This window comes from Glycine max, chromosome 2, assembly GCF_000004515.6.
Source record: "Glycine max cultivar Williams 82 chromosome 2, Glycine_max_v4.0, whole genome shotgun sequence".
NCBI lineage: Eukaryota > Viridiplantae > Streptophyta > Magnoliopsida > Fabales > Fabaceae > Glycine > Glycine max.
The window spans coordinates 14,213,564-14,240,885 of NC_016089.4; the positions used below are offsets into that span (position 1 = coordinate 14,213,564).

The 27,322-nt window shown below is 30.8% G+C and overlaps 1 protein-coding gene across 6 annotated transcripts; it reads right to left on the bottom strand.

The window, feature by feature from the left end:
* Nucleotides 1-1,165: 1,165 nt before the first annotated feature.
* On the bottom strand, nt 1,166-14,267 carry LOC100805552 (autophagy-related protein 2). 6 transcript variants are annotated; one of them, XM_006574952.4, is made up of 16 exons: nt 13,822-14,267; nt 11,692-12,767; nt 10,963-11,111; nt 10,549-10,721; nt 7,211-10,387; nt 6,996-7,108; nt 6,363-6,579; nt 5,915-6,028; nt 4,742-4,849; nt 4,529-4,661; nt 3,045-3,244; nt 2,573-2,769; nt 2,376-2,451; nt 2,197-2,299; nt 1,773-1,879; nt 1,166-1,441 (listed from the first exon to the last, which is right to left on the bottom strand). In XM_006574952.4, exons 1-13 carry the CDS (start codon nt 14,026-14,028, stop codon nt 2,382-2,384), a joined length of 5,934 nt encoding a protein of 1,977 aa, XP_006575015.1. In that variant the 5' UTR covers nt 14,029-14,267; the 3' UTR covers nt 1,166-1,441; nt 1,773-1,879; nt 2,197-2,299; nt 2,376-2,381. The 6 variants fall into 6 exon arrangements, with proteins under 6 accessions (XP_006575015.1, XP_006575013.1, XP_014622418.1 ...); XM_006574950.4 differs by having other exon boundaries at nt 2,367-2,451; XM_014766932.3 differs by having other exon boundaries at nt 2,197-2,329; nt 2,367-2,451.
* Between the last annotated feature and the right edge of the window lie 13,055 nt (nt 14,268-27,322).

A 27,322-nucleotide genomic window follows, 5' to 3' on the forward strand; every position in this document is an offset into this window, starting at 1 on the left:
TAGCATATTGTTATAGATTTAGTCCAATTACAAAAAATAAATTGTACTATTTTTTCCCCATTTTTATGAATAAAAAATAAGATAGGATCAAGGACGAGACAGGGCGAGAATGGGTCTAATTTTTGGACTTTGATGGGGATCGAGGGCGGGGACTGGGAGGACTTGGGGATTCGAGGATGGAGGTGGGGAGACTAAACCCGCCTTCATCCCTCTCCATTGCTATACCTATGTAAAAACATGAAAATCTTTGATAAAATTAAGAGGTTCTAGTTGGATAATCTCCAAAGAGGATTCAATGCTTTACTCGCACTCTAACAAGAGTAATTTCTCAATATTATTCAACTTGTCAAATGAGAGAGATTGTATATCTATTTATAGTGTTTATTCCAAGGTATTACTCACACAAGGAGACTAACCCTAATTATAAAGCAAAGAGCTAATCCTAATTTAAAGAAAAATTAGCAAAGGACCAAATTACAATGTAAACTAAAAAGAAATTTAATAGATGATTAAAACTTGGACACCTAATTAGCATCTTTTATAGGTCAAATATGTCAAGCAACTCATTTACTACAATTAAATTATAGATCAAAAAATACTTTAATAAAATAAAAGAAAATTGATATTTGCAACCTTTTTATCATTAAATACATGTTTTCTCCTTTTTTTTTCAATGAGTTTTCCTAAATACCATTCAAATTTTATTCCTCTTTCTCAAATTTCTCTATCTCATTTTTTCCTTAAAAAGTTATTCTCCGCTATCCTTCCTCTTCCACTTCCTCTATCACCCACTCTATACGTTAGGCCTTTTTCATGTGCACCATCTTTAGCTCTTCTTCTCCCACTTTAGGTCTAGAGCTTGTCTGTGATCAAGTGAAGACGCTCCTTAAGTCTCTTTACTCTTCTTATCGTAGCTTCTCCTTGCTTAATTCACAGGTTCATCCCCTTATTTTTTACCTTCTTAGGTCTTATCAATCCAATTCAGGGATACTAATGTCTTCCTTTTTTTATTGATCGGTGACAATGTTTTATTTTTAAATAAAATGATATAATATTTATAAAAATAAATTAAGAATAAAACGTTTTTTTTTTCTAATTTATCAGTTTACTTCTTTTATTTTAGAAATCAACTAGAGAATACTTATTAAAAATGAAAAACTTATCATCCTCCCCCAATTTTCCTTTATAACTTGACTTTCAAACATATGCTTCAGAAGCCAAATCCGCACTTACACACCATATAAATAAATCAGTATCCTGTCTTACTAATATCACACTTCCAAACAAAGAATAAGTTCACCAAAGGACTCCTTCAGTACACGCCTCTCTAGCAAAAACATGATTTTCGTTGTAAGGAATTTGAAACCAAAGTTCAATTGAGGCCTTCTAGTATCGTCAGGAGCCAACAAGAAATAATAGAAATCTGATACTCATAGTGTACCTATCCAGCATAAAATATTCACGGTAAAAAAATCAATTAATTTACATTAATCAGAAATTATCAATAAATAAGTATTTATTTACTGTTATTACATGGGAAAAACATTCCCAGCAATCATTGGCAACATATAGTTACCACATCATTGAGAGAACTATATTATCAACAGTTCTGGTACTGAACACAGTAAAATTAAAAGATTGGACATTGCTGAGTATTAAGCACGATACACTATTTACAACAAATAAAGACAATATACAAGAATATCAAGGTTTTCAAAGAATGATATTATATTATGTACATCTAACTACACCAATGGGGTCATCATACTTACAATGACATCCGTTTGAATAAGAATATGATTAACAAGCACCACCCATATTTACAGTTACTCTGAATCTGGTAGAAAAGAATCAGCTGACTGGTTCTGTTGCTGTACATCTGCAGCCAAAGCACATATTCAGAAGTGGGAAACGAGACACAGATAACACTATTATGCATAAGACAGAGAAGTCACAGATGCTCAGACGATTCTATTACCTAAAAGTACTATTTCCAAAAACAAAGTTCAGGAATCAATTGTTATTGTCAAAAGGTATCTCATCCATTTTAATGAGAAAAGCATAAATGTTAGTTTGATAGCACCTATCAAATCATTACGAGATGACATTCAAAATTAATAAGCCAAAGATTCTTTTATATGCAATTAACTTCAATATTTTTTCTTATCTTCTATTAACAAAGGAGGCCTAACTCACATGATACGCGGGAGACTGCCCAGCAAATTAAAAAAAAAAGCTCTTCTGAATCTGCTTGGTCAGGGAAGCAAGAGAATCAACTATTCAATCCTCACATAATAATCTGCAGAGTTAAAAACAAAATCTTAAAATTCTAATGTCATTTTAGTACAAACACAGTAATATCTCACCAATGGCACCATTAATCAGTCTTCTTCCCAGGGTTGTGTTGGACAATATTTCTCCATAGACTCCTTTTTACGTTCGGGATCAAGGCTGAAAAGGGGGAGGGAGAAAAACACTGGTTATATCTAGTTTTGGAAAGAAGAAGTTGGTGAGCAAGAAATTGCTGACTGAGAAAAGAATCATTTAAAATCAAGTGAGCTTTATCACAGACCTATTTCTGAATCCAAGAAGAGCATAGTGTACAGCACTTGCACAAGCCGAAGCAGGGGCTATGGCAGCAGCAGGAACTGCTCGAACAGCAGCAGCCAAGGCAGGTCCTGCACCTGAACCTCGCTGGAATTTTTTCAAGGGGTTCTGAACTAACACGGCAGCAGATTTTCCCAAGCCATCACTAAGACTCTCATAAGCCTGTAAAATCAAGAAAAATAACCTTAACATAGTCAAGGAAAAAATTACAGAACAAAATGAACTTCTGTTATCGTCCAAGCATCCATGTTCCTTATTTACAAGGGAATGAGTAATTAATCTAAGCATACATTATGTGATGCAAGCAATTTATCCAGATTAGATTGTGTTTATTTACAGAGGGCATGCTTTTTTTCTGTCCTTTCATGTAACAGTAACACATGTTTAAGAAGTTGACATAAAGCAACATATCATTCTCAATATCTTTGACATTTCACCTGTTGAATTCCTTCTTGAGCATCTTTAGGTTGATTAGATCGAACATCTGTTTTCGATTTGTCTTTTACAGGCAGAGGAACTGGAGAGGGTATGCTTGCAAGAATTTCTGCTTGGAGCAGAATGTCATGGGCTCCAGCAGCTAGATGAACTCCAAGTCCAACAGCTTCAAGAGAAATGCTTCGAAGAAATGCCATCGTACCTATTTTTAAACATTAGAATATAAACCAATCCAGAGTAGAGCAAATTAACATTAGAATTTAGTGGTCCAGAAAATAACGCAAACAATTCTATAATCATTCAAAAGGATTTAAAAAACTGAATTTAGTAATGGAAGCTTCAGAAGTGCCAACAAAAGGAACCACAAAAATGAATTTGTATGAGTTGTCGCAACTAGAAACTACTAATTTACGAATGAAAAGCTTCTGTACCAGTCAATATAGGGCCTAACATGCCCTGCAACCCCAAAGCAGACATTTAGAGGGTATTTTGCGGAATATTATTTAAGAATAGAAGGGATTCTTAAGTAAAAATATTTATAGTTTAGCAACAACCAATCAACTAGTTAACAATGTGTAAAGAGTGGTTTGGTAACCACTTATTATCTTAATAATAAAAAAAAAAACTCAAACTTTAAACTTCTTAAAATGTAAATCAAAACCTGTTTTTGATATAACCTAAGCAATTAGGAAATCCTTCTGCAATTTAAAAATGTCCACCACAATTTTATAAATAAATAACAAATATGTAAATTAGCCATAGTTAAACAACAAACTCGAAAGAATCAATTAATCCCTAAGAATATCAAATTAGATTCAGTGATAACAGAAGTCTGTCGTACACAAATGAAGATAACAGTTTCATCAGGAAGTAAGTGATCTGCTAAGACTATCAAATTAGGATATTGTCAATCAGACTTAAGTGTTGTTAGGATCCAATTGCAAGGTATAGGCCTTGAGTCCCACATTAAATGTATGGTTTCTAGTATGGGATTCATAAGGCCTTGGGCCCTCCAACTACAATGGTTAGCTTGTGGTATGGTTCTCCCAAGTTTATTATCAATTGGTACCAGAGTTCACCATGTCTCTCAATTGCAATCGAGCAGCACAGGTGGTGACACCAGGCATTGCTGTGTTCACTTGGGATTATAGTCAAATGGCCAGTACACAACCAGACCACATGGGCTTTGGGGCTGCAAAGTGTGATGGGATGTTAGGATCCGATTGCAAGATGTGAGATTGGAGTCCCACATTGGAACTATGGATTTTAGTGTGGGGTTTTTTAAAACTTTGGGCTCTCCAACTACAGCAGCTAGCTTTTATGGTGTGGTTCTTGGGACTGAATTTCGAAAATGTTACATTACCAACAGATATCTCACATAAATATTTTGATAAAGTTCTACTGCTGTAGCTTACTTTTTATTAGCTGGTACATAGCCAAATTATACAGGTAAAACAGCAGAGAAATATCTATCAATCTAACCTACCTCTCTGCACACCCTTGAGCACTCTCCGCTCCTTTTTGTAGCTCTGTACTGGTGATGAAACCAGCTTAGCAGCACCAGCCCCAACTGCAATCAATGACCGTACTGTAGGAAGCCCCCGCAGTATTTTATGAATCTACAAATTGAAAATTATATATGAAGAGAGCTAAAAAGTAATCCTGACATCTCCAAGGAATATAAACCAAGTTAGCAGACCTGATTTTGAGATATATCTTCCAACCACTCCCCTACAGTAGTTTCACAAACACTGGCCCAACCATAGATGCCAGAAGCATGAACATGTTTCAGGTTAAGCTCAACCCCCTGGGACAACATACAAACATATTATCATAGAATTCAATTAACATGTTCCAACTCCCAAGAACCAATTTTTATATTTATGCTTCACCTTTAATAGAGTTTGAGAAACTCTGGTTTCTCATTGATCAGAAAAATGAAAAAGCAAGTTACAAAGAATAGAGTCATCTCTATATATAGAGAGACTTGAAGTCTAACTGTAAACTAGCCCTGTTTGTTACAAACTTTTTTTTTTTGAAATGCAAAGATAATTTATATTAATAATAAGAAGTACCAGAGGTACTACAAGATATAAAGGGAAGGGATCCTATACGAGCAGGAACAAAAACAAACAACAAACAACATGCCCCAACCCTGCCCTACAGTGAAAACATTAATTAAATAAAGACTAGAGGCATTGCTGAAGACCAACACTGGAAAGGAACCTTGAAGTCCCTTTCCCATCCCCTCAACCAAGTCCACATGAGGAAAAGAGATGAATCAGCCAGCTTACAAACTAACTCTAGTTAGAGCTATAACTAACTATCAGTTAACTGACAGCTCAAAGATAATAGAAAACAAAATACACAAAGTAAAAACACTTGGTGGAGTAAGTATACTCTAATAACCTTTAGCAACAAATGATTTATTTTCACATTATTGGAAATAAAAAGGGTCAGCAATGCTAGTTATATGATTTTCAGAGTACACAACCAGGAGTGCCGATGCGACAGCATATAAAATCCTTATATCTGAGTAGACATGCACAACAAGATCAGTTTAAAAGAGAATGGTTTATTTAAACAATGTTTTGATATGGACAAATATAAGGAAACAGAGTTGTCCTGTAAATTACTTGTAAAAAACAATACCTATCTGCCACTTATACTCACCCCAATAAAATAGCAAAAATTGATGTTATACTCTTTACAACACTGAGCCATCAGGTGATAATATGGGTAATTTAGAAAACAAAAGTAAGAAAGCAAAGTACAACCCGGGCCTATAAAGCTGGGATGGACTCATTTTTTTATCTAAACTTAATCAACAATAAGAAAGAAATTAAATCGAAAGTTGAAGAGAAAATTTTACCTTCCAAGGGACAAGATTTACAAGTTCTACATACTTTCCATGACTTAATGCTGCTAGATCTACACGATTGGGACTGTAATCCACCCGAACATTAATAGGCCATATATCTAGCTTCTGAAACCAAAGTTAAAATATGAATATATTAATATGACCAGCTAGATGAAAAGCTTATCAAATTAACATGCCTTAAATAGAGTTTAAGGTGAGTATTAGATCGCAAGTGTTTCTTCAACTTAATTCTCACCAAAACACAATTACGATATAGATGGGAGCAACATTTCAATTGAATATAACACTTCTTCAGCTAAGTGTAGAAACTGGATTGATTGGTATAATAATTGGGTTTTCCATATTTCTTTACATCATGTTGCAGTACAGAACACTGTACAGTCCAAAAATATAACAAAACAAGAAATTATAAAGTTAATCATTATAGAACACAACTTACCTGGAAATAGGGAAGCAGTGCCTCTGGTGCAATTGAATGAAATGCAAGATCTTTATTTTTCTGAGTCGTCTCAGGCAATGATTTTGAACCCTCCAAATCTTGACAACTATTAGGAAACTGATCCTTCAATGTGTTTTTTCTCCCAAAGAAATTAACAAGAAAATCAAGCTGGCTTTGATGTAGGTGTAACAGCATAGGTAAAATAGCAACATTTAACCTGAAAAGAAGAAAGAAAAGCATGTAATGTATGAGGAACGTCATACTTCATTTTTCCTATATATTATTTTAAAAGTTTTAGGGAATGCTGTCATCAACTGAACTTTAGTTCTGAAGAAAGACCAGGATATCTAATATCTCCATGTATATAACAACATAAATAAATAGATAGCCACGAAAATTGTAATTAACAATGTAACTGCCATGTAAAACTATGAGGAACCTGGCAATCACAAGTCATCACCATGATACTATATTTTAGCCAAAAAGACTTAGTTGCCTAGCTATAAGGACTACAACTACTTGAAGAAAGTTGAAGCAATTCCCAAACCAGTCTGCCTATTTTCAGTCACAACTAATGATAAGGTTTGCAAAGGGATAGATTATACCATCACCAATGGTATTATATCGCTTTACCTGTACTCCTCAAGGGGAGTAAGAGGATCTGGTCTCACTGCCTCCAAGTCCAATTTAAATGCTCTCGAATAAGATTCCCTAGGATGGCCTTTTGAGTGATAATATCCTAATACCTTTCAATTCAAAAACAGAAATATCAAAATCTAGAACTTGTAAGTTTAAAGATGTTTGATGTAAAGCCGTGTAATTTAAAGCAACTAAACTTTCAAAATTACCAGTTTCCAAGGTGCATCTTGGCTTCTGTCATACAGAAAAAAATCTTGAACAGAGACAGACATCTTAGATACACGTAGCCCACCAACTGGAAATACATCATACTGAAATTTCATCCCAGACAATGCAAGTTCCAAGCAAACGGATGTGTCTCTCCCAGAATGCGGTCCACTTTTCTCTGAGTCAAGCCAGTCAGAACCCCCATACATTCTCCATCTTATATCAATTTTCTTAAGAATTACACGTCCACAAGTCTCACCATATGATGAACTACCATCAGATGAAAGCATGCCATGATGATCTACAACCTTTAATGGTCCAGCTTGTTTGCTTTCCTCTGAAATGTGGTTTTCTAATACTTTTAGAGAGGTGCCTCCATACCATCCACCACTTCCTCTTTCAATCTCTCTATGTTCCACATTCCTCAGTTTGTGTCTAGAAAGCTCATCAGAATGTATACCTAAAGATAGCTCCGACAGAGGGCGTAAGTCAGACAAACAATAGCTTTCTATAATCTCTGGAAAGCAACCTTCTTGCAGATATGAAGTGTGACTACCTTCTGGTCCTATCACAGACACTGACTCAGTCAAAGTCAATTCATGAGAGAGAACTTCAGGCTCATCCAAATTCATCTGACCAACCTCAATTAAGCTTCCATCAAGTGGCATGCAAAACCCTGATTCAAAAGGATAAGATTGGTGCGCATTATTGTTATTTACCTGAAATGCATCTTCACATATTTCATCCATCAAGCCAGCTATACTAGATCCATCGGTTGAAAATGTTTGAGCGGAGTACTGTTTAGAAGTTGCAGACATCGAATCAAATCTGAGATTCTTATTTTCATTTTTAAATTCATTCCTTTGCTGTGCCTGTTGAACATTATCCCACCTATTCTGCAAATGCACAATAGATTCCTCCACATCAGGTGCAAATAATTGCTGAAGTTGAGCAGCCAAACGAATCAGAGTAGCAGTTGTATCGTAGCAAGTTTCCACAGAAAGGTGAGATTTAGATAATTCCAGTTCCCAAAGAAGACCACTAGCACAGTTTGTTTTCAAAATAGCCTCCATAAAAGCCTCCTGAGCAACTTTAAAGTAACCAGTCTTTTGAAGATGTTCAACACTATAAATGCCAGACAAAGAATTCAGTTCTGACATTAAATGAAGAAGAAGCCCCAGGTCATGCACTCTGATTTGGAAAACACTTCCAACTGTATCTTTCGAAGATGAATTTGAAAGAGTTAAGCTGGATGCAGCCAACAAACATGAAACGCATTGTTCACTCGTATCTTTTTTGATAGAAGAACAGCCAGACTCTGAATTAAGTTCACTCTGAACTACAAGATTCTTCATATAAGGCTCATAGCTCAAAGCAATATCAATCAAGCAGAGAACAAAATAAGTCGTGTAAGAGATATTCTGTTCCTTCTTTGGCATACTAGTATCACCTGCATCTTTGGTATTAGAAGCAGACAAGCTGAAAAAGGATAATATTGCATCAAACCAATCCAAACGACCACCTACAGCTAAAACCGTACCACAACTGACAGTTACAGATGTAATACTATGGGAAATCTCTGGGTCAGAGAGACAAATGACATCGGAACCAGCACATTTAGAAGATAATGCATTAGAACCTCCTCCATCACCTCGCTTCACAGAGGAGTTGCTACAAGTAATCAGAAGAAACTCATGATCAGGAACTCCGGTGACAAACCCCCACAACTTGCCTTCACCATGAGTTAATCGGAAAAAACTCACAGCCTTAACACCACCAGTATTAGTGACAGACAGCAACTCAAACTTTTGAACCTTCAGCCTGAATTGATTCCACATTCCAGGAATTTCACTCTTGATTGAACTTTTGATACTCGCAGATGTATCCCTACTAATAAGAATTTCTAGAGAATCACATTCCAAAAATACTGATGATTGTGAGACAGAAGATTCCTTCTCAATATTGGCTTCCTTAGAAGTCACACATGCCAATGCATTCAGCATCTGATGTAGAATGTGATGTATGCCTTTATATTTTGAATCATTCACATTAATCACAACTTGAGATAGATGGACATGCATGAGAAATGATGAGCTTAGAATCATCTCTTGTTGAGTTTGAGATTTCCAATCTTCCATATCTTTCACTGTTGATGCAGATGCAAACTCATACCCCCTTCCTCCAATATCATCTTTGCCCCTTGTTTGCTCTGAATTGGCAAATAATCTGGCTTTCTTAGCAATCCAAGGACCAGTCACTTGACCCCCCTGCCAAACAACACGAACAACAGAGAAACATCCACTTCTATGAAAAATAGAAAAGAAGCAGCTAGCAGAAAATTTCTCATTCTGCACATCATAGGAAGTGATTCTACCATTCTCATTACTTGATGTGATCAAGTAGATGTCAAGATCATAGAAACTCAATTGAAAAGATTGAGCAGCTACTGAAGGAAACCTTTTCTTCGAACTTGCATTTGAAGTTTGACTATAATCTGGAGTGCAACCCTTGTTCAAAGGTGACAATGAAGTAAAATCAAGAGCAATGAACTGTTCCCAGGAAAATGAATTTTTATGATCCCTATCCCTTCCAAAAGGAAAACACAGTATCACTCTTGCATTAGAAATTGATATATCACCATGCAAGCATTCTGTTGTGGAGAAAGATGTCACACAGGGACCAGAACCTTCCTTCATATCACTCTGAGATGATCCACACTTATAATCTGAGACTTCAGACAGAATTTCCTTTACTTTATTATGCATTTCAAGTGATTTTTCAACTTCCTTTATGAGATTCAAGAGAACATTTATTACTGAAAAGATTACCCAGAAAATAAATGGGGGCAAGTTCAGTGAGAATGATGTCATCCCTTTCTGACAACCATCTGATGAACTTGATTGCGTTGAACATTTGCAATTTGTGACACCAAAAGTTCTGAACAATGTAACTTTCAACAAGCAATCATTATTTCCAAATGGAAAATCTGTTGCAACTGGCCCAATTAATGAATGTGAATCTACATTGTAAGAGGTAGATGAAGGGAGAGCATCAAGGACCTTAGCTTGTAGGTGTTGAACCAAAGCACTTTGATTTTTAGCATCAATTCCAATGTTCAAGAAATTAGCAACTTCTACATGCTTCACCTTTCCATTAAGAGTCATACCTTGAGGGCATACCTAATGGGTTTACAATGCATTTAGAGTTAGAGTGGAGGAATTTATTCAAAAACAAGTATGAGAAAGTAGATATAGGTAGATAGGCATCACAATGCAAGCATGAAGCCATGGGTAAAGAGAATGCAAGGGGGTTTGGGAGAAAGCATAGAAGCAAAATTTACCTGCAAAGCAATAACAATGTCATTGCACTCTGCACCAAGATAATCAATTTGTAATCCAACCTTGTGACCGATTTCAGGGTCAGAAAAATTATTCTGTTCATCAACGCAGAAGGACAAAACAACAGATATTCCAGCAAAAGTAGCCCTGAGATTGGTTTCCATATGTTGCTGTTCTGTTTATTAATATCATAAACAACATTAGTAACAGACAAACAATCAAAAGGAAACAGTATATATTTTGTATGCTTATTTGTTCAGCACAAACATTAGAAAAAGTAGTCTCCCTGTATACAGACATGAAAAGATGCACTATGCAAGAGTGAACAGTACATATAAAGTTTGAACTAAACACAAGATATAAAGTTTCCATAACAAATTAACAACTAAAAATAATAGCTTTGAGAAGTCAAGTACCAGATGGAATATGCAAAGATCCAGAAGCAAGGCTGGATGCAGCAGTAATAGCACTATAAACTGAATATGTCCAATTCCACATTCCACTGCTCCCTAAAGCTGATTGAGAATTTCTCATTCCATCAAAACATTCAAAAAACTGGTCCACACTGCAGGAATTTCCATAACATATCAACAGATTCAGAGTCAATAAATGTAGGGAAGACCTATAAACTGCTAATAATACATAGTTGATTTAGCTATAATGTACATAATAGCTATCCTAAGGAAATGATATGTGTTAACATTGCGTACATTAAGTAAAATTGCACAACATACACAAATTATAAAGTTTACCTGAGAGTAATCATAAAGTTTCATTGATAATACAGTGAACACAAATTAATTTATACTACCATGTTAAAGTTTTTAGACTCATCTGTAACACATACATCCAGTAAACTAGAAAATTTTCAAAGTTTTCAAATTGAGTGTTTCTTTTTCTCTTTGGGAGGGGAAGATCAATTTTAATCAGAAAGTAGCATAGGAAATTTTACTATTCAACAACATGGAGCAAAAGGGAAAATTTTAATTATTAGATTGTCAGGTGAAGTGAATTGGCCAAACTCAATAAGATTTTCAGAATTGTGATCTGTCAAGGTCTCCAGAGAGACTGCCAATAGCAATTTATTTCAATTAAATGCTTCTCTAACAATGATAACATTTAAAAGGAGAAAAAGAAGGACCTACCTTGCCCCAAAATCAGGTTCTTGAATACCATCTTTAGGATTTATATGAGTAGACAATGGCACCCAATTGGATATAAGATGAGCCGCAGGAAGTAAATCTTCAGCAAGGGTTTCAGGTTGGGTTAAAGAAGTGTAATCAGCTGTCAAACTACCATTAGCAGTCATCATCTCACTGGGAGCATTGGTAATAGAAACTGAAGTTGATGAATGACAGAACAATGTAGAATTCAATTGGGCAGATCCTCTTGAGTTGTGATTTGTGCAACCTTTTCCACCCTTATTCAGATTCTTAAGAGTTTCCCATGACTGCAATAGCCATCTAATAGTGCTAGGTTGAAACTTTAACACTATGGGATCAACACAAACATCAGCATCCACCTTGCAAACGTCCAAAGAACCATTTTTCCAAGGAATACTTAATTTAATATTTCCACTAAATCCACCTTGGTTCCCAGTCATGATTGGACATGTTGCTATATTTGACCCCAAAACAGGTTCACCACATCCTGCTCCTGATTCATGTTGAAAGTATACATCTTCATTATCTATTTTGAGAAGCTCAATAACTGCTCCACGAAATTTTACAAAGTTTGTTAGCCGGCTTATACCAAGGACATCAACATTTGAATTGGCATCTTCAGACAGACTAGTTCCACATTGTATTTCAGAAATCTGAAGAACTAAGGAATGACGACAATGTGTTTTATTTTCTTCATTATCTAAGGATGGATCAAATGCAACAATTATATTTGTTATTGTAACATGGAAGCTTGTGAGCAACCACTTTATCATCTTTGCAATAGTTTTAACACCTTCATGAACATCCATTGAAGTTGACTTCTGAGCATCATCTAATACTTCATGCTCAGTCCTCATTGAGCTTTTGAGGTGTTGATTGTCACTATCATCCAAGCCACAAGTTTCACCTTCACTAGTTGACATTTTATCTGTGCATGGAGAAACTACTATTTCAAGTCCATTCACTTCAACCTCACAACCTTTACCACTCCAAGGCATTTTAATCAACAGGTAGCCAATTGAACCTTCTTTAACCATTAAGGATGATGTCTTGCCAAACTGTTAAACATTAGCAGAGGAAAGCAATAAGCTAATGAAAAAAATAAAACAATTACTCTGAGAACACCTTCCAATTCTATAAAAATAATCTTAAGTTTTCATTGTGATAAAACTTCCAACCCTACATAAAAAATAAAACAATTACTCTTGATGGTTTTCAGCTGAGAAAACCTTCCAATTCTATAAAATAATCTTAGAGTTTACATTGTGATGAAACTTCCGACCCTACATGAAGAATTCACACTATTCCTACAACTAGCACTATTTGATGTACTTAGGCTCTATTTGGAAGAGCTTATGCACAACTTATTTTGACTTAACATATAAAACAAGCACCTGTGTATGTGTTTGGGAAAACTTATGACAATAGCTTATGATATGTCCATAAGCTATTTTCAACTTATTTCAATAAGTTCTCTAGGATAGCTAAAGCAGCTTATAGATTGTATAAAAACAATTTAACCCTATTTCCCCTTCAAATATAAAAACAAACTCATACATAAGTACTTTTATATAAGTAACTATTAATAAGACCTTAATTAAGTTATTTATCCAAACGGGTTCTTAGTCCTTATGACATGCGTGAGGAGCATATCAAGTGACAGCACTATCAGGAAACCACTCTTTGATCCACGAAGCCTGCCTTGACCCTGGCGAGCCCCCCTAAGACCCAACTCACCAAATCTTATATTTATCAACAAAAAGAACCAAACTTGAAAATTCAATCTCTCACCTAGCTGACCAAAATTTGAAGTTACACAAGCCCACATGACTTTACATCCTAACCTTAACCATACATACACGCATACACGATCAACGATAAGAATTTTATCAACTAACTTAAGTTTAGTCGTGGACCGCCTCCTTGGGCATTGATAACACAATATTGCCTACTTTAATTCCATCATTCACATCCCAACACCTTTTTTCTTTCATTACTATCAACCTATGCATGCATACATACCTCACTCAAATCATCAATATTAACACCACCAATGCCTAGTCCTAGGAATTTTCCCAAAATTGAGGAACAGAAAGAAAAAAAAAATAGAACCTTTGAGTTGACGAAGTCGACGTTGAGCGCGAGATCGGAGAGCTGAATAGTGCCCTGCGAGAGTTGAACGTCGAGCTGGTCGAGGTCGATTTCGCCTAGGATGAACTGGCCCAGTTTCTTCTTGAGGAAGAACTTGCAAACCCTCTTGAGGGCCCACCGCGAGAACGTGGCCTCCGCTGATTTCGCAAAGTTCCGCCATTGAAACATGGTTTGGTTGAATGAATGAATAATTGAATTGGGCGCGAAATTAGGGTTTGCGGTGAGAATCAGGCAGAGAAAACAGAGGAGATGTTTTGGGGTGGTGGCGGCGACGGCGACGGCGACGACGACGAACCATAAAAAAGCTCCATACGATAGGCACGCAACCACGAAACTGTAGGATGAATAGGAACGATGGTTTTAAATTGGAAAAAACAAAACAAAGGAGAATATATTTCTACCTTCTACTTTTTCGTCTTTTCCTACCCTTTTCCCCTCGTCTTCTTTCTGTTTTTCCCCCCTCTTCAATGCAATCTTTACTTTATCCTTTTTCAAATTTAGTGCCAAATATTAAAATCAGTTCAAGAATTTAATTTTTACTCTATCCTTTTCGAACTTAGTGTCAAATACTACTAGTAGTATTAATTAAAGGATTTAATAAATAAATCTAGCAAAAAAAATTAAATTAGACGCGGCAACAAGGGTCTCAAATGATAATTGAAGCATTAATAAAATAAACAAATATATCCAAAAATTAATTACTTTAATAAAACAACCAAAATAATTAATTCAAATATCATGATGATTTTTTATCATTGCTATGCTAAAATTAATTATTTTAAAATTTAAAATACTAATTATGTTTGTGACAAACTAGCTGAAGGATAAATTGAGTTAGGTTGCAAAAATAAAAGATAAAAATGAAATTTTTAAAAGATAGAAAAATCAAAACAAATTTTACCAAAAAGATAAATGACCAAACATATATTTTAGGCAATAATAAATAAGCCAAAAGTTAATAAATAATTATAAATCAAAACTACATTAACAATATTAATTGTTGTAATTTTTTATAAAAAAAAAATTGTTTATATTTTCATTCAATTATAATAATATAAGTTTGTTGATTTTTATTCTGTCAAAAGAAATTATTGATTTTTATAATAATTATTTTAAAAATTATTTTAAATTGATTTACAATTTAGATTTTTTTTCACGTTGATTTATTCTTGATATTAGAAGCATATTTAAATTTTGAAGATAAAAGTGATTTACGGTATTCAGTTACGAATTGTTAAACAATTCAAATGATATTAATCTAAATTGTTCAGATGATAAGTTATGTTAAACAATTCAAACTATTCGGTGTCTAAATCAACGTAAAAAAAATCTATAATTCAAACAATTGGGTTTTTTCAAAGAGACTCACCTCAATAGAAGAAATTCTTGCCAAGGCTCAATTCCCAAGTACATCCAGAAGCAGACCAATGTTCATCACACAACACCAGATGGGTTCATAATATTTAACTTCAATGCTTCCCCACAAATTTGAATTCTTAATTATCAATCTAGGCTCTAAATTATTTTTAAAATTTTGATTAATTTGATTTCTAATTTATTTTAAAAATTAAATTAAATTATTTAAAATAATTTAAGAAACAAATCTATAATTAAGTCAAGTTTTGATCCTCCTATTACTGTTGCAGCAGAGTTGTCCCTTCCACAACCAGTGTCTGTATGAACCATATTGTCAAAGGCTATTCAAGATAAGTCATATTAGGCAGAGCTAGTAGTGAGGGATTGTGCTTCATTCACATCAATGTGGAGGCAATACTCCACTCAGTTTCACCAAATGCACTTGGTTACTAATAGATTAATTTGTGTTTTTTTAATTCAGTTTTAAATTCAATGCATTTATTTAAGATATTATAAAAATAATTTAATTAATTAAAATATAAAAAAATGTATACAAAATTTAAGATTGAATCAAAATTATAAATTTCTTAAAATAAGAAAATCAAAATTACGAGAGAAAAGAAAAAAGAATTCAAGATTACAGATTAAAAATCATAGGAAAATCAAAATTAGAACTTCTGTATTAATCAAACAACAAATAATAATTATCTAATAAATTTTAAAATATTAAATAATATTTAAAATTATTAATTAATAAGTAATTAAAATATTTAATCTATGAACTAACACTATTAACCCATTGATTTAACTTGTTTATGCCATACGTTGTATTTGTTTCAAGAAATTAAAAAGATTTCCAAAAAAAAGTAAACATAAGAATATCGCATTTCTTGTTTAGTACAATATTTGAATAAAGTATTCATATTTTTTCGTGTTTCTTGTTCTCATAGTGAAAGGTGGATATCTTCTTATGTTTCTATAAGAATGGAAATTAAATACTTAGTTATTTCCACTTATTTCTTTCACTTTTTTATTTTTCAATCATTTAATTAATAAATTTTTATTTTTCTCTAAAATTACAAAAAACAAACAAACATATTTATGAAAATAATATTCCTAAATGTAATTATTTATGAAAATATAATTCTTAAAAATACATATTATTCTTTAAAACAAACACAAGTTAGAGAATCTCCGATGTTATCAAAAATTTAAATAACCACACCAACAAAATCCACCACAATTGGTAGATGTTTTGATTTTTAAGTATGCTAATAGGGATTCATTTTTCTATTTGTGTGTTTGGAGAAAACTTATTTTTTTATAACATGAAAAAAAAAATGCTAAAAGAAATAAAATTCACTTTCTTGATTTGTATATTCCAAGAGTTGGTTTTATAACTTCCAGTTATTGAAATATTGTGCTTTTAGCAAAAAAAGAAAGAAAAAATAAATATCAACATTTTATCTTATATTAAAACAATTTAAGTGGTCACCATAATATAACAATATTTTTATGCATAATATAACAATATTTTTTTTTGTTGGCATATAACATAATATTTGAGCACGAATAAATTTGTTTTAATTTTAAAAAAGTTAAAAAAAAACTCATACTTTTATAATTTTTTATTTGTATTTAATTTTTGTTTCAAATTAAAATATTAATTGAACAAAATATAAATATTACTGATTCTGTTTGATATAATAATAATAAAAATATATATATTTGTAAGTAACTGTATCTTATAAGTATTTGTAGTATAAAGTTTACTTTTGGGAAATCCTCCATACTATATAAACTTGTTCCAAGTCCGAATGATTCAGAATTTCATAAATGATGGAGATCATATTTACAACATAGAGAAACTAATCAAGTAGCTTATTGTTCAATTAATTTTGTTCGGACCCTTGGTATCAGTTTAGAGCTTTTTCTCTAAATGAAACTGTTATCACTTTTTCGCCGGATTTCTAGTGTTTTGTGGGTTTTTTTTCCTCAGTCAATCACAAAATAAAATATAAACTTATTCCAATAACAAAAATTAATATATTATTATATTGTTAAACTTAAACATGCTTTTATAATTAATTTTTGTTAGAATCAATTTGCTTAGGCACAGTTATGTAAAGTGAAAAGAAAAAAATAAAATAAAATATAAAAAATATAAGTGTCATGTTATTTTATTGTTTATTTTTATTTTTTACGTGTGTCTTTCTCTCTGGAAGGAACATAGTCTTGGTTGGTTGATTAAGTAGACAATTGGCCATATAGTCACATCAGGTGATAAGATACAACTCTATACAATCTGTATAACACGAAAAACACACCGTTGAAAATAATAGTTTGTTCTTTTTTTCCGAAACATGCTAGGAACGCGTGAGGATTGTTATCTCAAAAATTTCGTCAGTTTCCTCCCTCGTATGTTTGGAATGGATCTGCTGCAGTTTGAAAAGAGAACTGCAGTCAGCAAGCAGATTATACAATTTTCTCTCTTCTTTAAAATTAATTATTTGGATGATGAAAGTTTTTAAGAAGAAAAAAATAACGAGTAAAAATTGGATAAGTTTTAAGTTGTTTGAATTGAGAGTAATAGAAAAAGAATAAAAGAAAAATGAGTGGATTTTTTTTCCTAGGTTCTATCCTAAAAAAAAAGTTAATATTAGATTAAAGTGCAATTTTATTTTTTCTAATTTTTTAAATTCATGATTTTGGTCTCTTTAGATTTTAATTGTAACATTTATTTACTCTAATCTTATAAATTGGTGATTTTGTTTCTCATAATAGATTATTAACAAATAATTTTAATTAATTGAATTAGTAAGTTTATTATAAATTAATCAAAATCATTAATTATTAAAAAATTGAATAAAGAAATTATTAATTATAATTTTTCACAACACTATATTCTTTCTCTTTTTCGTAAATACATCTTCTACCTTCATTGTCGCACCTAAAGACAGTAACATTACATTAAAATTAATACTCTTTTATTAAAAAAATTTAATGATTAATAATTTTTATTTAATTTATAATTAATTTAAAACTCTAATAATCATAATTATTAATTAATAATCTATCGGGGGACCAAATGTTATAATTAAAAATTAAAAAAACTAAAATCATGAATTTAAAAACGTAAGGGATCAAAATTATAATTAAGCCTTAATATTAAACATGTTTATCTTTAATAACATATTACATATTTATACTATAGAAAACAAAAATGTAAATATGTTATTTATGTAAACGTATTTTCATTTAAATTTTAAATGAATTTATTATATTTTTTCATAAATTCTCTTCATTTTAGGAGTGTTTTTGTTAGACGTGTTTTTCAATTTTACTAATATGATACCCGTGTGTACAGTAATATCGTTGCCTATGCGTTAGAGAGAACATGTGAGAGATGAAAAAAAGGATATAATGAATATTTAAGGTTTAAAAAGAAAAAGTAGGGTGTACTTATAAAAAAAATTGGGTGCAATTAGCAAGTTTCTGTAATCCATCTATTGTTATTGTTAGTAATTAGTAATTTAGTATTATTAGTAATAAAAGAACAATCACTTGCCACATGTAGTTTTCTCGCTTTTTTTTGGCAATATTTTATTCTTCGGCTGGGTTCCTTGCTATGCTTGCATTGTTCTTCAACTTCAAATTCAAATTCATAGATAACAACTTTATTTTCAAATTCAAATTTCAAAATTTTCAATTTGAACTTCTCCTCTATGTTTCTCTCTTTCTTTCTTTTTTTCCCTTTTTAACAGTTTTATTTTTCTGACATGTTTGATGTAATGTTTTGCGCCATGTATTGTTTTGCCTCTGTTTTTGAATTCTACGATTTAGGGATTGTTTGTATAATTTTGAATTTATTTTGGTTTCAATGAGGTATTTTATGAGAAAATTGAAAAAGGTGAAGAAGAGCAACAAACCAAATGCTTGCTATCAACGAGGTACGATATCATCTTTTGAAGTATATTTCCTGTTTATTAATGTCGAGGTTGCTTTATGATTTCCTTATTTAGTGTTTTTTTATGTCTGCCAAATGACGACTATAATGCCTAGAAAGTTGTTTTAGTTTTTTTGAGAAGTGAAGCTCATGACCTTTTAGAATTTGTCATCTGGTTATGGCTATCATGATGATGCATTTTTATTCTATTAATCCTTACAATAACTGGTTTCAATTTTTTGTATTAGGAAACAAGCATAGTGACCTTCTGTAATAAGGTTGGAAATGTTTTGAGGCAGAGTGTGCAGCACAAAAACACATGTTTCATCCATGCTTAATTACATTCGTTGCATGTCTTCAAACAAGCTTTTCATTGGAGGTATTCACTTTTGTTGGAAAAATAGGTGTGGATACAAACCACACACTTGGTCACCAGTTTTCTTATGGTTTTATTATTTTGGACTTTGCTATTCCAGGCCTTCCATATGGAGTTGATGATCAATCTCTTAAGGATGTATTTTCTGGCTTTGGAGATGTGGTTGATGATAAATTTGGCTTACTTTCATTGTTGTCACATGGTGTCCAATTTTAGCCACCTGTCAACCTCACTTTACCATATGTTCTTCAGTTTCCTTTGATGTCATTATAATTTTGCCATGACATTATAATCATAGCAAGCATAGCATTTGTATTTCATTGCTAAATAACTATAATTGTTTTTTGTGTTGGTGTATTCAATGGAAAATTTATTGGTTTCATATTGACAAAATTGGAATAAACATAAACATGTGGCCGATGAGATTTCATGCCTGCATTAAAATAGTGAATTGTTAAAACAATGAATTGCATCAAGCAATCACAAGTTTGAGTAAAGCTAATTTAACATACCACAATCTCCTCTATGTTAAAATAGTTGCAAGGTGGTTGAGAGATGTGTTTTTTTAATCGCAGGATGTGTAGTTGTGTACAAAAGAAATGATAATTTGATAGGGTCTTGATTCTTGACGATGCAACTAACAGTGAATTGTTTGAATATTTGTTTTGTGGTTTGTTAAATTAGCTTTTTGTTAATTGCATGATGTTCGTGATAGGGCCTTATTTTATTATAGGCTTCTGCAATACAACGTATTAGTGGCAAAGAGTGTGGTTAACTCTCCAAAGCAAACATTTTCAGTATTTGCTAATACTCAGAGCAATGAAATCAAATCTTGCATATTTGATGAATTTAACAGTTTGTCTGGTGTATACCAAAAGGTAACTAATCTACTCGCTTCCTTCCCAATGGCTTTAATGAAACAAATTATTTTTGAGTTTGGACTAATTTCAAGTATTTTGCACCATTTCTAATTTGAAGTACAAAGCAAATACGTGAGTAACAGTGAATTGTTTGAATATTTGCTTTGTGGTATGTTAAATTAGTTTTTTGTTAATTGCAAGGATGTTTGTGATAGGGCCTTAGTTTATTACAGGCTTCTCCAATACAACGTATTGGTGGCAAAGAGTGTGGTTAACCCTCAAAAGCAAGCAATTTTAGTATTTACTGATACTCATAGCAATGAAATCAAATATCACATATTTGATGAATTTAACAGTTTGTCTATCGTATACCAAAAGGTAACTAATCTTCTCACTTCCTTCCCAGTGGCTTTAATGAAACAAATTATTCATTGAGTTTGGACTAATTTGAAGTACTTTGCACCATTTCTAATTTGAAGTACAAAGCAAATACGCGATAACTAACAATGAAATGTTGTTCTTAGTATATTGTAATTTTGTTTTTCAGAAGAATTTTTTTTTGCTTATATTGTTCTCTATTTCATTCTTCTTTTGCATCTAAAACTTGTGTTCACAAAGTTAATCCAACCACACACATGGTAGTAATTCAATAATGTCGATACTCATTTATGAGGTGGTTTTTTTGTTTAAAAAATGAGTAAAGCTTGAGAGCAATTTCTAATACTCTTCTAATTTTTTATACTCTTCTATGCCTTTAGGCAATCAAATTACTACTTTGGTTGTATTAATAATCTTTTATCATTTGAAGAGAATTATATTTTATCATTTGAAAAGGTTACTTTGAAGTTTATTAGTGTTGGTGAAGAGATACTCCTCATTGTATTTGAATCTATTCATGTAAGTTGAGTTTTCCATGTATCAGCTTTTGAGCAAGGATTTGAAACTAATCATGCTTATCTAAATTTTCAAATCAGACAAGGTACGAAAGTTGCTTGTTGAAGCATTATTGGGAGGATTGCAGGGAAATAGGTATTTTGCTTATTTCAAAGTCTCTATATAAAATTTAGTTCCTTTAAAATTGTGGAATATGAAATATTTTTAATTTATGAATTTCAGGCTTGTTACACAAATAAAACATATTTTTAATCTATCTATGAACTCCTGGTCTATTTTATATTTACATTAATGGATTTTCAAAGACTTTTTAACAACTCATGGTCTATTTTAAAACCTGTTACTTTCTATCCTTTTTGTAATGTAGTGGTTCTATTTATATTAACTGTCATTTGTGTATTTGTGTAGTATTGTCCAATGCTCTATTTTATCTAGATAATGATATACGAGTCTTTCTGCATTTTGTTTGAATGATAGGAGGAGTTTTTATTTGTTTTGGACTGATTTATGGGTTACAAGTTATGTGTTTGATATAATGCCCAAATGAACTTTGAAATGTTTTAGCTGATATAATGCCTAAGTTTATTATAAAACATGAACTTTGAAAAAGAAAATTGCACATGGTTAGCTCAATCAAATAATTTTTTTTCTCAACCTTTCAGATGATTGACTTTCATTTACAATGCATCATTGCATGCTTGCTGATTAAGGGGAAAATTGCAGACCTAGGCCCCTAGGACTGAACCCTTCAATATGATATTGTTGAAGTAAGGAGATATCCATGTTTTAAGCAAGAAGATGGTGAAATTTAATATGCCTTTTATATTATTTATATTATATGTTTTACTGTGTGTCTGTTGCTATTGAGCCTAAAAAATCATCATGGATTGTGTTATGAGTGCTCAAGCAATTCTAAGATACATGTGTGTCTAAGTTAAGATGATTTGATGGTAGTTATTATTTATTATATTTCAGTTTTATAGTTTAAAAACTAACATTTGACTATTTAAAATTAATTGTGTTGTCCCTTGTGATTTTGGTTGATGTATATTTAGTGGTGGGTTAGACTTTCATGCCTATAAACTTTTAACACTACCAAATCATGGTCCAATTATACTGAAATTGCCCAAATCATAATGTATAGATATCACTATACATATTTTCCCAATGAATCTTCTTCAAACATGGAGATTCATATGTAAAACTATCACGACTTTTTCATTTAAGAAACGTACTCTCTGAAGATAGTCCAATGAATATTTTAGATGAAGTGTACATTGTTGAAAACTATGCAGTTTTCTCATGGACATGGTTAAAGATTGAAAATGGGATTGTCATGGACATGGTTATGTGTAGGCTGAGGTTGAAGGGTGTTTCCTCATGTTTTCTTCTTTAATGTCTTTTTGTCTACAAATGAGTTTTATATTCCTATGACCATTTCACTAATGTTAGTTAATGCTTGTGCATTCCAGCTTTTCATAACTATCACTGTTAATGAACCTGCTCCTGGTCTGGAGGCTATCTTTAGTTTCAAGTTCCTGACCAAAGGTCTGGAAAGGTAAGATAGTCAACCATTTTGCATAACAAGCTTGGAAGTAATTTGTATTGTTTGTTTTATGTAACAGGTGGAAGTTCACTACTTGCATGACTATGCTGGAATAGTGATGGTTGACTGCAAACCCAATTGTCAACTTCTATGGTGTTATAGGAACTAATGTTCTTGCTCTTGGTGTTGATCTTTCTAAAGTTATCGGAGCCATTAAACAGTTGCAAATAAATTTGCTATAGGTAGGATAAAAGAATGTTGTTAAGATTATTCTTTTGTGTTTGAATGAAATAGGGATTCACTGTGTTTATTATTAGTGTTTTTATCTCTTGTAACATTGAAATTTTCTTTTGAACTATGTTTAAGAATACCCTATATAGTAGTTATAAAAAAAAAAGAATACCTTTATAGTGATCGGGATTGCAATTGTTCTAAAATTAAGTACTATTCTAAATTGATACTTCTGTTGTTAAGTATTAATTACAAAAATATAAAATATTTAAGAATTATATATTATTGTTTTATAATATTTTTAGGAGATTAAAATAATATTTAAATAAAATTCAATGTCAAATTTTCAAAATATATAAATAACTAATAATCTAAGGAATGAAACCATCAAATGCAGAGGACCCCGACTATGAAAATCCAAACAAAGAAATCATGAGAGTGTTAATGAAAGAGAGAGATATATTACGAAAATAATCCTTGGTATAAGATTTTCTCAAACTATAGAGTTGTGTGGGAAAATTGAGTGTCAAATTCTACTCAATTTTTTTTATAATTTTTTTGTTTGAATTCAATCAAACCATAAATTAAATCGTACAATTACAATTGAGATTTAGAGACTAAAATTGTACAATTAAGTCATTAATTTAACAAAAATAAAATATTTTCAAATTATCAAAAGTAAGTTTTAATGTTAGGAATTTTTTCACGGAGGACAATGAGTTGACAAAGGTAGAAAAAGTGGTGAAGTGATGAAAAGATTTGGAATCTAAAAAGAAGAGAGTACATGGAGTTATAAAACTCATTTGTAGCGTCGCTGCCAAGTAGCAAAAAAATACTTTCTTTTATTTTTTATAATAATAATAATATTCGAAATATTTTATTTGTTATTCATAAAAAACACATGGACATGGAGTTAAAAAATAGAACAGAAGATTACCAGAGTTATAGCGCGCTGTTCTAGGAAAAAAATTGAACAATCAATTTTTTTCTATATTATTTTGATGTTTAATATATAAAAGTCATTCTAAAACATGCATAAAGATGAATGCAATCCATTCTTATGCGATGATTCATTGTACTTTTATAAAATTCATATTTTATTTATTCTAAAAATTTATATTGTCTACTAAAGTTTAGAGTAACAGTTAATTATAATATAGATGATCTAAGATTATAATTTTATGACATTCAATTTGATTACATTTAAAATTAGACAAAAAATATGTAAAAATATGTTGTTACAAAACAATAATCATTTTTAGTTGGCTAGATGGAGATTAGACAAGTACATACAAAGTTGTGGATGGATACAAAAAAATTATTGTGGTCGAGTATAAGAGACGGAGGATGAATACGATATTGGGAAGCAAGAATGACAACTAACCTACAATCTGGTAGTGTTTCTTTGTCATGCTTATTATAATCACCATTTATATAGTTAAAAACATTATATATAAATATAAAATTAAATACTTTTTTAAAATTCTTTGGGTTTAATTTTTTTTTTCTAAATTAAAAAAAAATACTTTGATTTGTTCTATGTTTTTATTAAATCATTGCCAAGTTGAAGCTCCAAATGAGTATTGTAATTGTTCTTCAATATATTTGTCATGAATCTATTTCAATATATTAACAGTTTTAGATTTTTATTTCATATTTTAGTCTTTTGTAAATAATATACAAACAATATATCTAATGACAATAACCTCAATAAAATTAAATATGTATTTCTTATTTATAAAATTTTAAAACATGAATAACCATGAATCGAAACTAAATAAACAGTGTTGTTTTATAAAATATATTATATATTCCAATCATATTAGTTTTGGTTCTCATTAGATAAGTTGTACACGGTTATAGTTATATTATGCAAGTATCTATGGTAACTATTATTGTTATTAATTTTCATTTTCTCTCTTCTATATTTATTTATTATCGATGTCAGAAAATTAGGGATAGGATGGAGACCATGTTAGGGAACAAGTACAAGGAATATCATACAATCTCGGGATGGGTTCTCCATTGTCATGCTTATCTTAACCATCATTTATATATTTTTTTTAAAATTAATTATATATAAACATAAGATTAAATACTTTTTAATTTTTTTGGTTTAATTTTGTTTTCTAAAATTTAAAAAATACTTTGATTTGTTCTCATGTTTTTATTAAAACATTTATCATATGACATTGCCAAGCTGATACTCCAAATTAGTCTTGTAATTGTTCTTCAATATATTTATCATGCATGCATTTCAATATATTAGTAATTTTAGATTTTTACTTCATAATTTACTTTTTTATAAATAATATACTAACAACATATTTAAGAACAATAACCTCAATAAAATTAAATATGTATTTTATTATTTATAAAATTTTAAAATATAAATAACTACGAATATCATCGAAGCTAAATAGATAGTGTTATTTTATAAAATATATTATATATTTCAATCATATTAATTTTAGTTTTCATTAAATAGTTTTTCGACGGATCTATAATAACTATTATTGTTATTAATATTTATTTTTTCTCTTTTATGTCTGTTTATTATCGTTGTCTAGAAGGAAATGGAGGGAGACAATGTTAGGAAACAACAACAAAAAATAACATACAATCTCGTGATATCCTATTGTCATGTTTATCTTTACCCTCACTTATACATTTTTTCAAAAATAATTATATATAAACATAAAATTAAATATTTTTTTTTTATTTTTTCTTCTATTTTTTGGGGTTTAATTGTGTTTTCTAAACTTTTTAAAAAATACTTTATTTTGTTCTCATGTTTTTATTAAATTATTTATTATATGACATTGCGAAACTAAAGCATCAAATTAGTCTTACAATTATTCTTCAATATATTTATCATGAATGCATTTCAACATCTTAACAATTTTAGATTTTTTTTCATAGTTTAGTCTTTTATAAATAATATACTAACAACATATTTAATAACATTAATCTCAACAAAATTAAATATGTGTTTTATTGTTTATTAAATTTTAAAGCAAGAATAATCATGTATATCATCGAAATTAATTAGACAATGTTATTGTATAAAATATAATATATATTTTAATCATATTAGTTTTAGTTATCATTTAATAAGTTTTACACGGTTACCATTTAATATATATATCTACATTATACGTTTAATTTTACCGCTTACTTATTTAGTAACAATGACGATTCAAGGAAGACAAAAAATATAATTTTAAGAAATTCAAATAAATGAAATTTTAGAAAAAGGTATAAGTGTATCCTAATTAAATGTGAACTAAAAAAGAAAATTAGAATATTACATAATATTATAACTATATAGTCTACTTATATATTATAAATTGTATTTTTTAACTTATCCGTGCGAATCCACGGGTCACTTGCTAGTAAGAATACTAAATAACATTGTGTTAGACAAATGTCGGTAAATAAAAGAGGCTATTAAAATAATTTGTAGTGTACATTGTTTTATTAAATAGAAGAAAGATAATTTGTAGTGTACATTGTTTTATTAAATAGAAGAAGAAGATTATAAATAGAAGATTATATAGTACAGGAGTAGATACGCTCGTTCCCCACCTCCCACGTGCAACACAACTGTGAGTTGTGAGTTTTGACCTCGTGGTTTTGTTTGTTCACATTGTCAAGAAAATACTGCCAAACTGCAGCGAACATATCGAAGAAAATTTAAAAAATTATCCTAAGACCGACAAACACAGTTCCATTTATTTATGTTTTGTGCTGAAGAATATCCAATTTAATTAAATTAGTAAAATAATACCTAAATATTTTTTTTGTTAATAGTATGTTTGAATAGAAAATTTTGAGTTAATAAAAATTATTTTTAAATATTGTACGCCAAAATAATTTTTGTGGGTATTAAATTCAAAGAAATATGATAAAAATTAAATTACTTTGCCCTAAACAAAAAATTGAAATACACAAATTTGAATTACTTTCTCTAAGCAAAATTATAATGAAATATATTAAAATTCGGGTAAGATACGAAGATATATTAGTAACATTTTTCATAAAAAAATACTAGTATGTTTTAATGTTTAGTTTCTCTACACTATCAGGAGGAATAGTTCTAGAGTAGTAACTAATCAGAAATGTGGAGGTAAGAATAAAGCAATTGATATAAAAAATAATAATAATAAAGTATTATTACAGTAAAAAGGTAAGAGAGAAATTTATATACAACTATTTTTTTTAATTATATAAGACAATCTTTTTTAAATCAA

Excerpts from the sequence above, each read along its gene's own strand:
- LOC100805552 (XM_006574952.4), bottom strand. The coding sequence starts at position 14,028 with ATGTTTCAATGGCGGAACTTTGCGAAATCAGCGGAGGCCACGTTCTCG. Across the intron at positions 10,722-10,962 it reads ATCTTTGCATATTCCATCTG|AACAGCAACATATGGAAACC; the intron begins GTACTTGACTTC and ends ATTAATAAACAG. Across the intron at positions 10,388-10,548 it reads ACATTGTTATTGCTTTGCAG|GTATGCCCTCAAGGTATGAC; the intron begins GTAAATTTTGCT and ends TAAACCCATTAG.